The sequence below is a fragment of the Rhinolophus sinicus genome, chromosome 14 (genome assembly GCF_057876585.1).
Source record: "Rhinolophus sinicus isolate RSI-liver-muscle chromosome 14, RSI-T2T, whole genome shotgun sequence".
Lineage (NCBI taxonomy): Eukaryota > Metazoa > Chordata > Mammalia > Chiroptera > Rhinolophidae > Rhinolophus > Rhinolophus sinicus.
The window spans coordinates 106,074,948-106,089,108 of record NC_142514.1 but is presented as its reverse complement, the minus strand read 5'-3'; the positions used below and the strand labels follow the sequence as shown (position 1 = coordinate 106,089,108).

Genomic DNA, 14,161 nt, shown 5'->3' with positions numbered 1-14,161 from the left:
GTGCCTCTTGCAACTGAAGACTGAAAACGGTGACTGGACTTGGAGCTGAGCTGCGCCCTCCACAACTAGATTGAAGGACAACGACTTGGAACTTATGGGCCCTGGATAAACACACTGTCTCCCAATATTCCCCAATAAAAATTTAAAAAAAAAAAAGTGTATATATATATATATATATATATATATATATATATATACACACACACACACACACACACACACACACACACACACACATATTAAATATAAGAATTTGAAAATAACAAAGCTGTCATAATTCAGATAATTATCACCTAGAAGTGATACTCAAAATAATCCATAAAAAAAGTTATAATTAATAAAATGTGTTTGGATAAAAGATCAACGTACAAAAAGTTAAGTGAATTTCTGTATGTAAACAATAAAGAACATTAAATTTAAAAATAAAAAAATAAAAAAGATATAAAACTGTGGTAATCAAGACTGTGTGCTAGTGGCATGACGACAAACATATGGAATGGAGAGTCCAGAAATAAGCCCTCATATTTATGGTCAAGTGGTTTTCATCACAGGGACCAAGAAAATTCAACAGGGAAAGAACAGCTTTTCAACAAATGTTGCTGGGACAAACTGGATATTCACATGCAAAGAATGACTTTTAACCCCCAAAATGAACAAAAATGAACTTACAGTGGATCAAGCACTCATGATAAGAGCTAAACTACAAAACTCATAGGTGTAAATCTTTGTGACCTTGGATTAAGCAATGGCATCTTAGAGATGACATATCATGTTTCCCCAAAAATAAGACCTAGCCAGACCATCAGCTCTAATGCGCCTTTTGGAGCAAAAATTAATATAATATTATATAATATTATATATAATACTATATTATATGATATAGTATTATATAATATAATGTATAATATTACATAATTATATATAATTATATATAATTATAGAATATATATTATGTTATGTATAATATAATATATATTATAATATTGTATAATATTATATAACATTATATAATCTTATGTAATATTATATAAGACTGGGTCTTATATATTATATGAGACCCAGTATTATATTATATTATATTATACCCGGTCTTATGTAAGACCCAGTCTTATGTAAGACCCGGTCTTATATTATAGTAAAATAAGACTGGGTCTTACATTAATTTTTGCTCAAAAAGACACATGAGAGCTGATTGTTGGCTAGGTCTTATTTTAGGGGAAACATGGTACAAAGCACAAACAACCAAAAAATAGATAATTTGATATAAAAATAAAAAACCTTTGGGCTTCAAAGGACACCATCAAGAAAGTGAAAACACAACTCATAGAATGGGAGAAAATTTTTACAAATCATGTATCTGGTAACGGACCTATATACAGAGTATCTGAAGAACTCATGCAACTAAATAATGAAAAGACAAATAACCCAATATTTAAAATGGGCAAAGAGGGGGCGGCCAGTTAGCTCAGTTGGTTAGAGCGTGGTGCTAATAACACCAAGGTTGCTGGTTTAATCCCTACATGGGCCACTGTGAGCTGCACCCTCCTTAAAAAAAATAAATTAATAAAAATAAAATAAAATGGGCAAAGAATTTCGATAGACATTTCTCCAAAGAAGATATACAGATGGCCAAAAAGCACATGAAAAGATGCTCGACATCCTTAGCCATGCACAAGTAACATGAATCAAAATAGCTCTCAGCAGCCTTGCTTATCATAGCAAAAAAATCTGAAACAACCCCAAAGTCAATAAATACATAAACTGTGGTACATTCAGACCATGAAATACTATACACCAGTGAAAATAAAAGAACTACAGTTATAACTTTCAACGTGGATGAGTCTCCGGAAAAAAAAAAAAAGTTGGCTGAAAAAAGTCACTATGTGCACCAAAGACATATACAAGAATATTCATACCAGCATTATTGAGAATATCTCAAAATTGCAAACAGCCCAAATATGCATTAACACCATCTGACCCAACTGATGGTTCCCTTCTCCTGGAAGCAGAGTATCACTCTCTTGGTTCTTTTGATCTTCCTCTGAACTCCCTGGACACTCTTCATCTCGCCAGGAGGAGCCACTCTCCACATTGGGAGTATCCACTGCTTAGTCACTGAACCTTTTCTCTTCTCGACACCCACTCCCTTGGAGACTTCATTTAATATCGTAACTTTACATACCATTTACAGGTTTATAATTCCAAGTTTTATCTATCTCCAGCCTCGATCTCTCCCCTGAACTGCACAGGTGGATCTCCACTGCCTTTTTGACACTCCACCTGAATGTCTAGCAGGCATCTCAAATTTAATACTGCCAAAACTGATCTCTTCATCTTCTACCCAAAATTTGCTCCATCTGCAGTTATTTCCATGTCAGTTAAGTGCAACCCCATTCTTTCAGCCGCTTAGGGAAACGAAAAAAACCTGGAGTCACCTTTAACTCCTCTTTCTTTCACAACCCTTATCTCTTCTGTAAGCAAATCCTATATACCATGTTTCCCCGAAAATAAGACCTAGCCAGACCATCAGCTCTAATGCGTCTTTTGAAGCAAAAATTAATATAAGACCCAGTCTTATATAAGACCCAGTATTATATTATATTATACCTGGTCTTATGTTATATTAAAATAAGAATGGGTCTTATATTAATTTTTTGCTCCAAAGGACACAGTAGAGCTGATGGTCCTGCTAGGTCTTATTTTCAGGGAAACACAGTAGGTAGCAAGCGCTTCTCACCCTTCCCCCACTACATTCTGGCCATGCCAACATCAATAGTCTCCTGACTGGTCCTGGCCTCCCTGCTCTGACCCACACTCTCTACCCATTCCCCCACATTTGGTTTCCAACATAGTTATCAGAATAATCCTTAGAAAATGGAAACCAGTTTACATCATTCCTCTCCTCCAAACTCTCTAATGGCTAGCCACCTAATTCAGAGTAAAAGCCAAACACCTATGAAGGCTCCCTATGATCTGCCTCCTGTTCCCTCTGCGGCCTCTTCTCTTACTGCCTTCCTCACTCACCAAACCTCAGTTCTGGCCTCCTTGCTGCTCCTTAAGCAGGCCAGTGTATACTCTCATGTTAAGGCCTCAAATGACTTATTCATCCCTTCTCAAAGGCCTATCCTATTTAAAATCCAATCCTCAGAACTTCTTTTGCATGTCTTTTATTTCATTCTCTACTTTTCTCCACGGCACTTATGTTCTAATATCCTATATAATTTATTCATTTATTTGTTCATCTCTGCACGAAAACATAAGCCACATGAAAGCAGGGATTCTTGTTTCTTTTGTTCACCTCCAGTGCCTAAAAGACTATTTGATACATAGTAGGTGCTCATCAAGTAAATGCTGAATGAATAAATGAATGAATGAATCCATGCAAGTGCTTAGAATTGTACACATAGTAACGGTTCAATAATTAGCTATCATTACCATTATTTCCAAAGGATTGATAGGAAACACACACACTCATCTCTTATTTTTTGTTAGTTCAGAGCAGGACTAAGACAGGATATACCTACTTGCTAATATTTCTTTATTGGCAGCACTCCCCTCTACCTCAGATGGTTCTGTAGCAACAGTGTCTTGACTGGGCTCCTTAACTCTTTCATCAGTGAGAAGACTGACTGCCAGGGTGATGTCACCATTACTGGCCTAAGGAGAGGAAAAAATAAGAAATTTTAAAAGTAAAGCATTACATTTAAAATAAGTAGTGAGTGAGTTTTTTGGTTATAACTCCTTACTACCCTGGTGACATACCAAGTAAGTCTAGGCATAATTCTAGGATAGAAAGTAGAAAAAAGGAGTATGATGCAGGATAGTAAGTTTATTACGCTGAAAGCATATATCAAACTCCTAGTTACAGGAAGGGAGTTGCTATGCTCTGCTTTACTATAACATGCAAACAAAAATGAAATCTTGCTGGAGATTTGTTCTCATTGCTTTGGATGTTACTATTCCTGATTTCAGCATAGCTAAGGCATGATGTTTCCAAAAGGGAGCTGGCAATTAACACAGAGATTCTAGATGAAGTCAGCCTCTACAATAAAAAATGCCAAGCAGTTACCATATTCTGTAGTGGTGACCATACTTGTGTTTGTTTCTAATTTTTATTAGGAAAACTTTACAACATTTACAATAATAAAGGGAATGTATAATGAAACCCATGTATCCATCATTCAGCTTCAACAATTATCAAGTCAATCTTGTTTTATCTATTCTGCCTACCCTCTTTCCAGATATTTTGAAGTAAATCCTGAGCATCTTATCAGTTCATCAGTCAACATTTCAGAATGTATCTTTTAAAAAATACAACCCACAATGCTATTATTACATATTAAAAGTAACAAGTTTTTAAAATATCAAATAACCATTTTAAACTTCCCTGACTCAAATATTTTTTAGTTTGTTTGTTTGAGTCAGGATCTATATAAAGTCTATACAATGCACCTGGTTGATAAGTTTCTTAAATCTCTTTTACCCTGTAGGGTTCCCTGCACTGCGAATCTCCTTATCCCCAATTTCCTCCCCTTATAATTTACATGTTGAACATGAGTCATTTGACCTGTAGAACCTCTATCGCTCTATGCACTTTCATTTTCATCGGCATGAAAATAACCTGAATTGACACAACCTGATATGGACAACTGTATTAAAGCCTGGTGACTAACAGAAGCCTTGAAACTAACCTTCAGAGCCTCATGAAGGAAGGAAGGGTCCTGAATGCCTGTGATTTCTCTCAGCTGATTTAACAGCATTTGGCAGCTCTATATTTGAGAAACAAACAAACAAACAAAAAAACACAGATATATGTCAATCAGAAAGTAAACTTGGATACATCTGAAGAGTAAGTATAAGCATCTTGGATAACCAGGCCTGAGACCTGCATTTTTTACCTTAAAGAACTGACAACCTCCAAGCAATAAGGTATTGACTATAGAGGCAGTCGAATCTCCCTAGAATGTGCCACTCTACCATGCAGATTATTTTGATCTGAAAACAATTAAAGCCCAACAAACTTAGGAAAAGTTATCTCCCCCATTCCTGCTCAGAGATTCAGATAGAAAACCCTGCTTCAGGAAGGGAACCTTAACATGTGAATCAAGTGTGTCTCATTGTTTCTGAGTCCCCCAGCAAGACTGTGTTTGCCATTTTCTGGTCTACCTATGAAATGCCTATTTAATTCCCTATTTCCCCTTTGAAATCCCAGACTCTCCTCCTTTCTTTGTCCAAAATGACATACTTCACTTTGCCTGTCTTTGGAATTCTCATCCCTATGTGAATTCCCAGTGAGTACATATTAAAATTTGATTTTCTCCTGTTAATCTGCTGTATGTCGTTTGAATCATTCCACCAGCCAGAAGAACTACAGGGGTACAGGGAAAGTCTCCCCAGCCCCAACACTGTCAGACACATTCTGAAATGCCAAATCTTACTCTTTTAAAAGTTTACTCGTGGAAAATGCTTTTGGCACTTGTGAAAGAAATATGAATAAACAGTAAAACTATAGGTATATAAAACATTTAAATGTAATATTCTAGCCTTCAGGACGTTTAAAGAGCCTCAGGTTTTTCTTGCTGTGAACAAACAGTATGTAAGGAGTCCAGGGAATTTGCATGGATGTGAAGATGTGCTATTTTAAGCTTCACTGCACATGCCATTTGTGTGTCATTTTTCACTGACGATAAGTTTCCAATCACGTAATTAACAAATGATACTACCAACATAATATTTAAAATTTTAGGTTTGATCACTTAAAATGAATTATAGCTAAAGGGAGAACTTTCTGAATTATAAATAAAATTCCAGGGGGAATAAACTATGGAATGTTTTCTCTTTACTGATCTGAATCATGGAAAACTCTACCTTGTACGTTCCAGCTACCACAAGATCAGTTTATAACCCCTTTTTAGCCTTAACATCTTCACTGGAACATTTTATCCTGTTTTGCACTAAGACAAAAGTTAACATAAAACAATTATTTACAAGTAAGCTCAATTTAAACAAGTGGTTGGCCTAACTGAAGACATAATGATCATTTAGATGAATATTGAAAACGAAATACTTCAAATTTAATTCAGTGAGAAGAAATCTACTTTATACCGTTCCTAAGGTTATCCAAGAATTAAGCCCGGTTCAATACTTAATGCTTCACCATTAACTATCTTCCAGTTAGTAATATGTCCCCAAGAGGCAGTCGCCATTCACTGCCAGCTGTAATAGAAACAGTATCCTATGTTCTTCAACAGCTGAGGTCCCAGTGCAACACTTACGTATCATGCAACTAGAAATAACTAACTGAAACATCCCTGCACAGTCTTTCTGTTCTAGTCACAGGCTACAGTCATAGGCCAGAAATGGAACGCAACCCTGCTGAGACCAGCAGTCTTTGAGGCCCTGAGTCTTGTCAAAGGAAGTCACTGTGCCCTGGGAGAGTGACTACCAGACTAGCAGGTGTTCACAGTTAGCCTTGGCAAACGCCAGAAACACAAAGCAGGGATTTTTAGAAAAATAAAATATTAAAAAGTTTTCTGCAAACTCATTCTAATTCCATTTGATTTTGTTGTGTAAAAGCACGTAAATCTAATAGCTCTCAATCACACGTAATTTTCTAAAAATTAAAAATCAATACACTCCCAAAAAAGGTGATATAATTGGGAGAGCGAAATGAGAAGCATATGAAACTTAAACTGGAGCCAAGAAGGTAACGATGGGTTAGATAATCACGTCTTTACCTCAAATTACTCTGTATAGCAACTGATACTTACGGTTCACAGAAAACATTCCCAGTAAAAAATAACACACGCTCACTTTTAGCTCGGTGTTCTTCTAAACACTTCACATGTATTAACTAATTTAACCCTCACCACAAACCTGAGATAGACATTATGCCCTTCTGACAGAAAACCGAGGCACAGAGAGGTTAAGTAACTTACACAAGGTTATTGCTAGTAAGGGGCGGAGCTGAGATCTGACCCCCAGCTGCCTGACTCCAGAGTCTGCACTCTAACCTCTATGCCATGCTGTATCTGAGAAGACAAAGAAAACAGGCAAGAATACCTGTTTAATGCAAAACAATACAAAGATTTTATTCTTATATTTTGACCTTGACTTTGGCACCTTAGTAGAATCTTTCCTATTTTTTGCCTGCCTTTATATAAACACGTCTTTGATTACTTAATAGTACAATCAGTTCTACACAAGCTATCATCAGGAAAATACTATATTTGAGGTAAATACTATATTGGCTGAATCTAAGTTGCCATCAGTAATAAAAAGCATTATTTTATGCACCACTCAGGAGAAAAACAGTTGCTATTTAATCAATGACACAATGCCTTCATGACAGTCCTACCAGACACATATGAATCCATCACACCAGCTTTTTGTAGCTCTAAAACTTCTTATTTGAGAAATAAGCAATTTCCCCTGCTTCCAGGTGATCTGCCCGCCTGGCATGTGTTAGGCAATTCTTCTGCATGTTTCTCAGTAACAAAACTTATTATATCTATGGCATCTTCCTTTCTTAGGTCCCATAAAGCATTTGATTGTATCTTTGCAAGAAATTGTGAAACATATAAAATCAAATCAATATCCTGTGATTATGTTTCTATGCCTTTCTTCATAGTTTTTTTTTTATTTAAATGTTGTCTTTATTTAAATGTTGAATCTTTTTAAATGTGTAAAAACATTTTAAATGACAAGTAAACTAACCGTGTGGTATCCAGTGCATATATCTCAACTGTCATGACAGCAGAAATAGCTATGACCATGCCCATACACGTGCAGATAATAAGTAAATCATATCTGCTACTTGGATGACAGTAAATGTAAGGAGCATCTCAATTTCAGAGATTTTAGAATGCCAAAAAAATGCAATTAATGAAATACAGTATACAAATATTAATTTACTAATCATTACATTTGGCTGTGGATTAAATCCCCACTCCCATTTCTCCACTTTATAATAGGTAGCAGTGCACATCAATGCATCTAGAATAATACACTCAGGAAAGGAAAATAAACTCTTACTTTTTCCCTTTTTTTAAAAGTTTATTGGGGTGACAATTATTAGTAAAGTTACACAGATTTTGGGTATACAATTCTGTAATACATCATCTATATATCACATTGTGTGTTCACCACTCAGTCAGTTCTCCTTCCATCACCATATTGGATCCCCTTTACCGTCATCTACCACGCCCTCCCCCATTACTCTCTTGTAACCACTAAAGTATTGTCTGTGTTTATGAGATTTTGTTTCTTCATTTCTTTGTCTTGTTCTTGTGTGTTTTCAGTTTTATATACCATGTATCAGTGAAATCATATAGTTCTCTACTTTTTCTGACTTATTTCGCTTAGCATTATAATCTTAAGATCCATCCATGTTGTCGCAAATGGTACTATTTTACCTTTTCTTATGGCAGAATAGTATTCCATTGTGTATATATACCACATTATCTATTCATCTATTATCAAAGGACACTTTGGTTGTTTCCATATCTTGGCCACTGTAAATAAAACTGCAATGAACATTGGAGCACATATGTCTTTATGGAAGTTTTCAGATTTCTTGGGTAAGATACCCAGGAGAGGGATGGCCGGGTCATATGGTAATTCTATTCTTAATTTTTTTAAGGAGCCTCCACACTGCCTTCCATAGCGGCTGCACCAATCTGCATTCCCACCAACAGTGTATGAGGGTTCCTTTTTCTCCACAGCCTCTCCAAAACTTGTTACTATTTGGAGCCTGTGCTCCAGCCATTCTAACTGGGGTGAGGTGATATCTCATTGTGGTTTTTATCTACATTTCTCTGGTGATTAGTGATGTTGAGCATTTTCCCGTATGTCTATTGGTCATTTGTATGTCCTCTTTGGAGAAATGTCTATTCAGGTCCTCTGCTCATTTTTTAATTGGATTGTTTGTTTTTTTGTTGTTGAGTTGTATGAGTTCCTTATATATTTTGGATATTGGACTTTTTCTCTTTTTTAAAAGCTATGGGCAGAAATGACAACTTTATAAAATCATTTTGTGCACCTCTAAGAACAATGTTCTACATGCTAATTCAAATCCAAATTCCTCACGTTGCTATTCAAAGCCCATTACCTGATTCTATCCGTAACCTGCTCAACCTTTTCTCCTTCACAATTCCTTACATCACAAACTCATCCTCTCATGCCTTGTGTTACTTCTATTATCTTTAGTAATACCTCCTACATTTGTTTAGCCATGGAATGTCAACATACAGTCAAGGGTTATATTCATCTTGCCTCTTCCTTAAAGTTGCTCCCAAGATCTCTGGTCCTTACTATTCTCTCCCCTTTCTAACCTTCTAAGTTGAGGAAACGAATGAGCTTGTGAATGAATGAAACTGTCTGACTGTCTTTACCTGGTATTTCTCATCATGTGGTTCTCTAATTGTTTTAAATGTGAAATTCTTGCCTCCATAAAGGGAAGAATTATACAACATGCTACCTAATCTGAATTACCCGTAGGACAGTGCTCCTAACAATTCTAACGTTACTGAACACATTCTTTGTGCCAGGAACCTCAGGTGCTTCACACACATGTAATCCTTATAACCCTAAAAGGTAAGGAATCATTATCTTCATTAGGAATTAGAAGCTAAGGTTTACAAAACCTATTTTGTCATCAAATATTTTAAATTAAAAGATAAATCCAAGACAACTATTAAGAGTATGAACAACAAGTTTCACAAGGATTTAGCTACACTGTTGACACATGAACAACTGCTATGACATGGCAGTCTTATATTCAGCTAAACCTAACTTCTCAAATGGTGCCTACAACCCAAATCCTAATAAGCACTATACATTACTTGTTAATTTTACAGTAACAGACAGACTAAGCTCATTAGGGTCCTACTGTACTGCTAACTCAGAGTTTCTCCTGGAACTTCCCAGGAAGCTGATTTCAATATTAACTTTGTTTAACTATGCTATGTATATACAGTACACACCCAACATGAGACAAGACAAAGCCTGTGCTCCAGTCATAATCAAATGAAGCAACTGACAAGAGCCAACAGGTTTGCACTTCCTTAGCTGAATTCATTGTTTTCATAAAACAGTACTCTCTTTTCTTGCCCAGAGGCAGTGAAGAAAAGAGGCACACCTAAATCTCTAGAAAGAAGGAACTCAAGCTTTCTGACCTCAGCTACTTGGTTTTGGTGCAATCCAGCCTGCTTCTTAGTACTGAGGTTTGCTTACAGCAAAGACAATAACTCAGCTCATAAGAAGCAGTAAGCAGGATCATACAGACAATAAAACATTAAGCTATCAAGTTTTTGTAATAAACAATAACTGGCCTACTCCTGCTGCAACTTACTAATACTCTTTGATCAGATACAGCAAACTTGTGAGATTACTAATTAAGAGTTTTATCTTTAGAACACCCAGTTTAGAACTGGGACCAGGAGCTTAAGTAAATAACTGATAAAAGTTTCTTTATGTACTCCAAAGAACTACCATGGTGTGCCCAATAAAATTCCCTCCAAAATTAAAGATCTGGTTTTCCAATTGTAAAATAAAACTTATGTACCCAAGAAAAGCAACATAATAACTTCAGGAGTCAAAGAAAATATATAGCAGCAACTCCGGAAATCCAGTTTGGACAACGGGATTTTAACGAATTCTGACTGCCACTAAGCTTTCCAATTTCCAGAAAACAAGGAACAGTCCATACAGCCCTGGTGCTTTTTCAGTCTTTCTTCCAGAAACAACTCTATGTTGGTCCCATTTACTCACAAAACAGAAACCTAACATGCTGACAAGAAAAAAATTCTGAGATGATCTAAATTAAAATTACAGCAGACCAGACAGAGTAAAAGAGACAGAACACTTAGCCTGTTCATACCTGTGCACCAGCTCTGACAAAAGGCTGCTCACATTCCTGTATATCTGTTGGAATTTAGGATTAATTTCCAGGTGTCTATTTCCTCAATTATCCAAAAGGGAGAACAGGCAGGCGCCACAGAACCCAGGAGTTTCCCATCTCATGTGTACATGAACTTCCTGCCTGCTGCCCACGGCCAGTCGACAGGAGGGGACACTTCTTTGCAGGCCCTGCTGCACTTACCCCACAATTAGCAGATTCACCTTCTCCCATCCCCTCTGACTACAGCTAACGTAAGTATTTTCAGAACAGCTTATGTCTTTCTCCCCTCCTCCACCACTTGGTGAATAAAAAACGCTTGTAAAACTTTGGAACAACAGACATGTCTTTCTTATCTAGCTACGCAGTTGTGGTTCAGACGCCATGCCCCAACACCTGTCTTCTTTTTCTTCTTCTGTTTTTTTGTTTGTTTGCTTGTTTGCTAGCAATAGCCTAATAAACCCTTTGGTTTAGAAACACTTTCAGCTGCGGAAGTTAAAATTTTTTTAACAGTGCCATGAGCATATGACTCTCTAAAAATGAAAAACAGCAGTTTTTTCATGAATACAACTAAATCCCCTGACATAGGCTACTTGATAACTTATTTTTATGATACAAAAATTAGGTATGTGATGAAAATTACTGTTTCAGTTGATCAAGTGGTTTAACGTTTTTTAAAAACTTTAGAAGTTTTTAAAATTCAGCCACTCTTATATGGTATAGAGGGCTTTAAACTGGAATTAAAAGAAAAAAGGAGCTAATAATTATTCGCTTTTAGTTTTTTACTTCTTTTTATCTCAAATGCACTGTGTAAGAAATTCCGACAGTACCAAATGATATAAAATGAAAGGGAAATTTCCCTCTTCTTCCCATCCTACTCCCGTTTCCCAGGATTAACCACTATTAATAGTTTCTGATATATCTCTCCAGAAATGGTCTATGCACATGAATACTGCCCTGCATTTTGCTTTTTTTCTTCTTACTTTAGAACACATTAAGACAGTATTTTTTCACTTCCTTGAATACATGCCCCAACCAAATACAAATTAGGTTGCGAAGCTGTTATAATAAGGTCATATGGAACGCATCTTCAAAAATTAAAGAAAAAGCCATTTTTAGGAATATACTGCTAAGGTTAATTGAGAAACTAGGAAAATATTGGGCAAAATATAACAAGTCAAATTTACATGCTTGTAGTTTTAGAAATCTAATTATAGTAAAATTTTTAGTTAGTATTATTAGGTGGGCTGTAGTGTATAGTGTCTCTTTTTAATTAGTAACAGAGACCGAGAGGTGATGTGGGATTGGATTAGGAAGGGTTCAACATGTCGGGGTGAATTTAGATGAGATCTGATGAACAATGAAAAATCATTACAGATTCCTCAGCAGGGAAGAAATATTGGGGGGGTAGTACTTTAAGGGGATTAATCTAGCACATGTTAACAACTAGATCAAAATGGGATGAGACTAAGGAAAGAAAGCTTAACTAATTACAGGACTACTAAATGAACCAGGTGTGATAAAAGAGGTGGGATGCTGGTAGGAGAAATGAAAAGGCAGGATATACTCTGAACATCTAAAGAATGAAGAGATAAAGCTTTGACAAATATGTGAAAATGGATGCCTAAGAATGCTATTGCCAATGACATAAAAAAGAATCAGTAAAAAAAAAAAAACAATGTTAATACAGTAAGAGAATGAACGGGTGGGTAGGGGTGGAGGGGAAACACGACCATTGTACTGATGCAGAAAAAGCATTTGACAAAACTCAACTGCTTTTCATGATAAAAACAGTAAAAAAAAGAACAAAAAACGGGAATAGAATGGAATTTCATCAATATGATAAAGGGCCTTTATCAAAAACTCACCACCGACATCATTCTCAATGGTGAAAGAGTGAAAGCTTTCCCACTACAGCCAGGAACAAAACAAGGATGCCCACCTCCATCAAGGCTTTTCAACACCGTATTGTAAGTTCCAGCCAGGGCAATTAGGCAAGAAAAAGAAAAGGCATCAAACTGGAAAAGAAAAAGTAAAACTATCTCTATTCACAGATGACATGACATTTAAATCCAAAAAAATCTACAAAAAAAAGTAACTAGAGTTAATAAACACATTCAGCAAAGCTGCAAAAAACAAGATCAATGTGTGAAAATCAGTTGTATTTCTATAAAGCAGTAATGAACCATCTGAAAAGAAAGTTAAGAAAACAATTCCATTTATAATAATATCCAAAAGAATGAAATGCCTAAGAATAAATTTAACCAAGGAGGTGACAGGCTTGTACACTGAAAAGTACAGAATGTTGAGAAAGAACTTAAAAGAAACCTAAAAAAAATGGAAAGATATCCAGGTCATGGATTGGAAGGCTGGATTAGTTAGAGTTCTCCAGAGAAACAGAACCAACAGTGCGTGTGTGCGTGGGTGTGCGTGTGTGTGTGTAAAGGAACCCTATATTCCTAGTTTTCTGTTTGATGTGGGTAAATTAATTTCAGGAATTGGCTCTTGTGATTCTGGAAGCTGAGAAGTCCCTAGATCTGTAGTTGGCAAGCTGGAGACCCAGTAGAGCCACTGGTATAGCTCCAGTCTAAGCTGGAAAGCCCAAGAATCAGGAGAGCTGACGGAGTAAGTTCCAGTCTGAGGGCAGAAGAAAACACATGTTCTAGCTCAGCAGTCAGGTAAGTGAAGTTTCCCCTTACTCAGCCTGTTTTTTCTATTCAGGTCTTCAATTGATTAGATGAGATCCACAGTCATTCGGGATGACAACCTTCTTTATTCAGTCCACAGATTCAAATGTTAATCTCATCCACAAACACCCTCACACACATACCAAGAATAATGTTTGATGAAATGTCTGGTCACTTCATAGCCCAGCCAAGTTGACACAAAATTAATCATCACAAAAACTGAATATTGTTAAGATAGCAATACTACCCAATGTGATCTAACAAATTCAGTGCAATCCCTGTCAAAATTTTAACAGCCTTTTGTGCAAAAACGGAAAAGCTGAACCTTAAATTCATACGGAATTTCAATGGACTGCAAACAGTCCAAACAATACTGGAAAAAGAACAAAGCTGAAGGACTCATACTTCTTGATTTCAAAACATTCTACAAAGCTCCAGTAACCATGACAGTGTAGTACTAGCATAAGGAGACATATAGACCAATGAATCAGAATTGAGAGTTTAGGAAAACCCATATATCTATGGTGAACTGATATTCGACAAAGGCACCAAGACCATTTGATGGGGGAAAAAAATA

At 36.3% G+C, this 14,161-nt stretch overlaps 1 protein-coding gene across 3 annotated transcripts in view; it reads right to left on the bottom strand.

The window, feature by feature from the left end:
• The window catches only part of USP28 (ubiquitin specific peptidase 28), a 60,459-nt gene that overhangs the window by 37,313 nt on the left and 8,985 nt on the right, over nucleotides 1–14,161 (bottom strand). For 2 of the 3 annotated variants that reach the window (XM_019753331.3, XM_019753335.3), the window contains exons 2-3: nucleotides 4,692–4,769; nucleotides 3,525–3,657 (exon numbers count right to left, since the gene is read on the bottom strand). In XM_019753331.3, the coding sequence (XP_019608890.2) occupies nucleotides 3,525–3,657; nucleotides 4,692–4,769 (211 nt within the window). Of the gene's footprint in view, nucleotides 1–3,524; nucleotides 3,658–4,691; nucleotides 4,770–6,938; nucleotides 7,032–14,161 lie in introns of all 3 variants that reach the window. The other variant, XM_019753333.3, reaches the window with a different exon arrangement.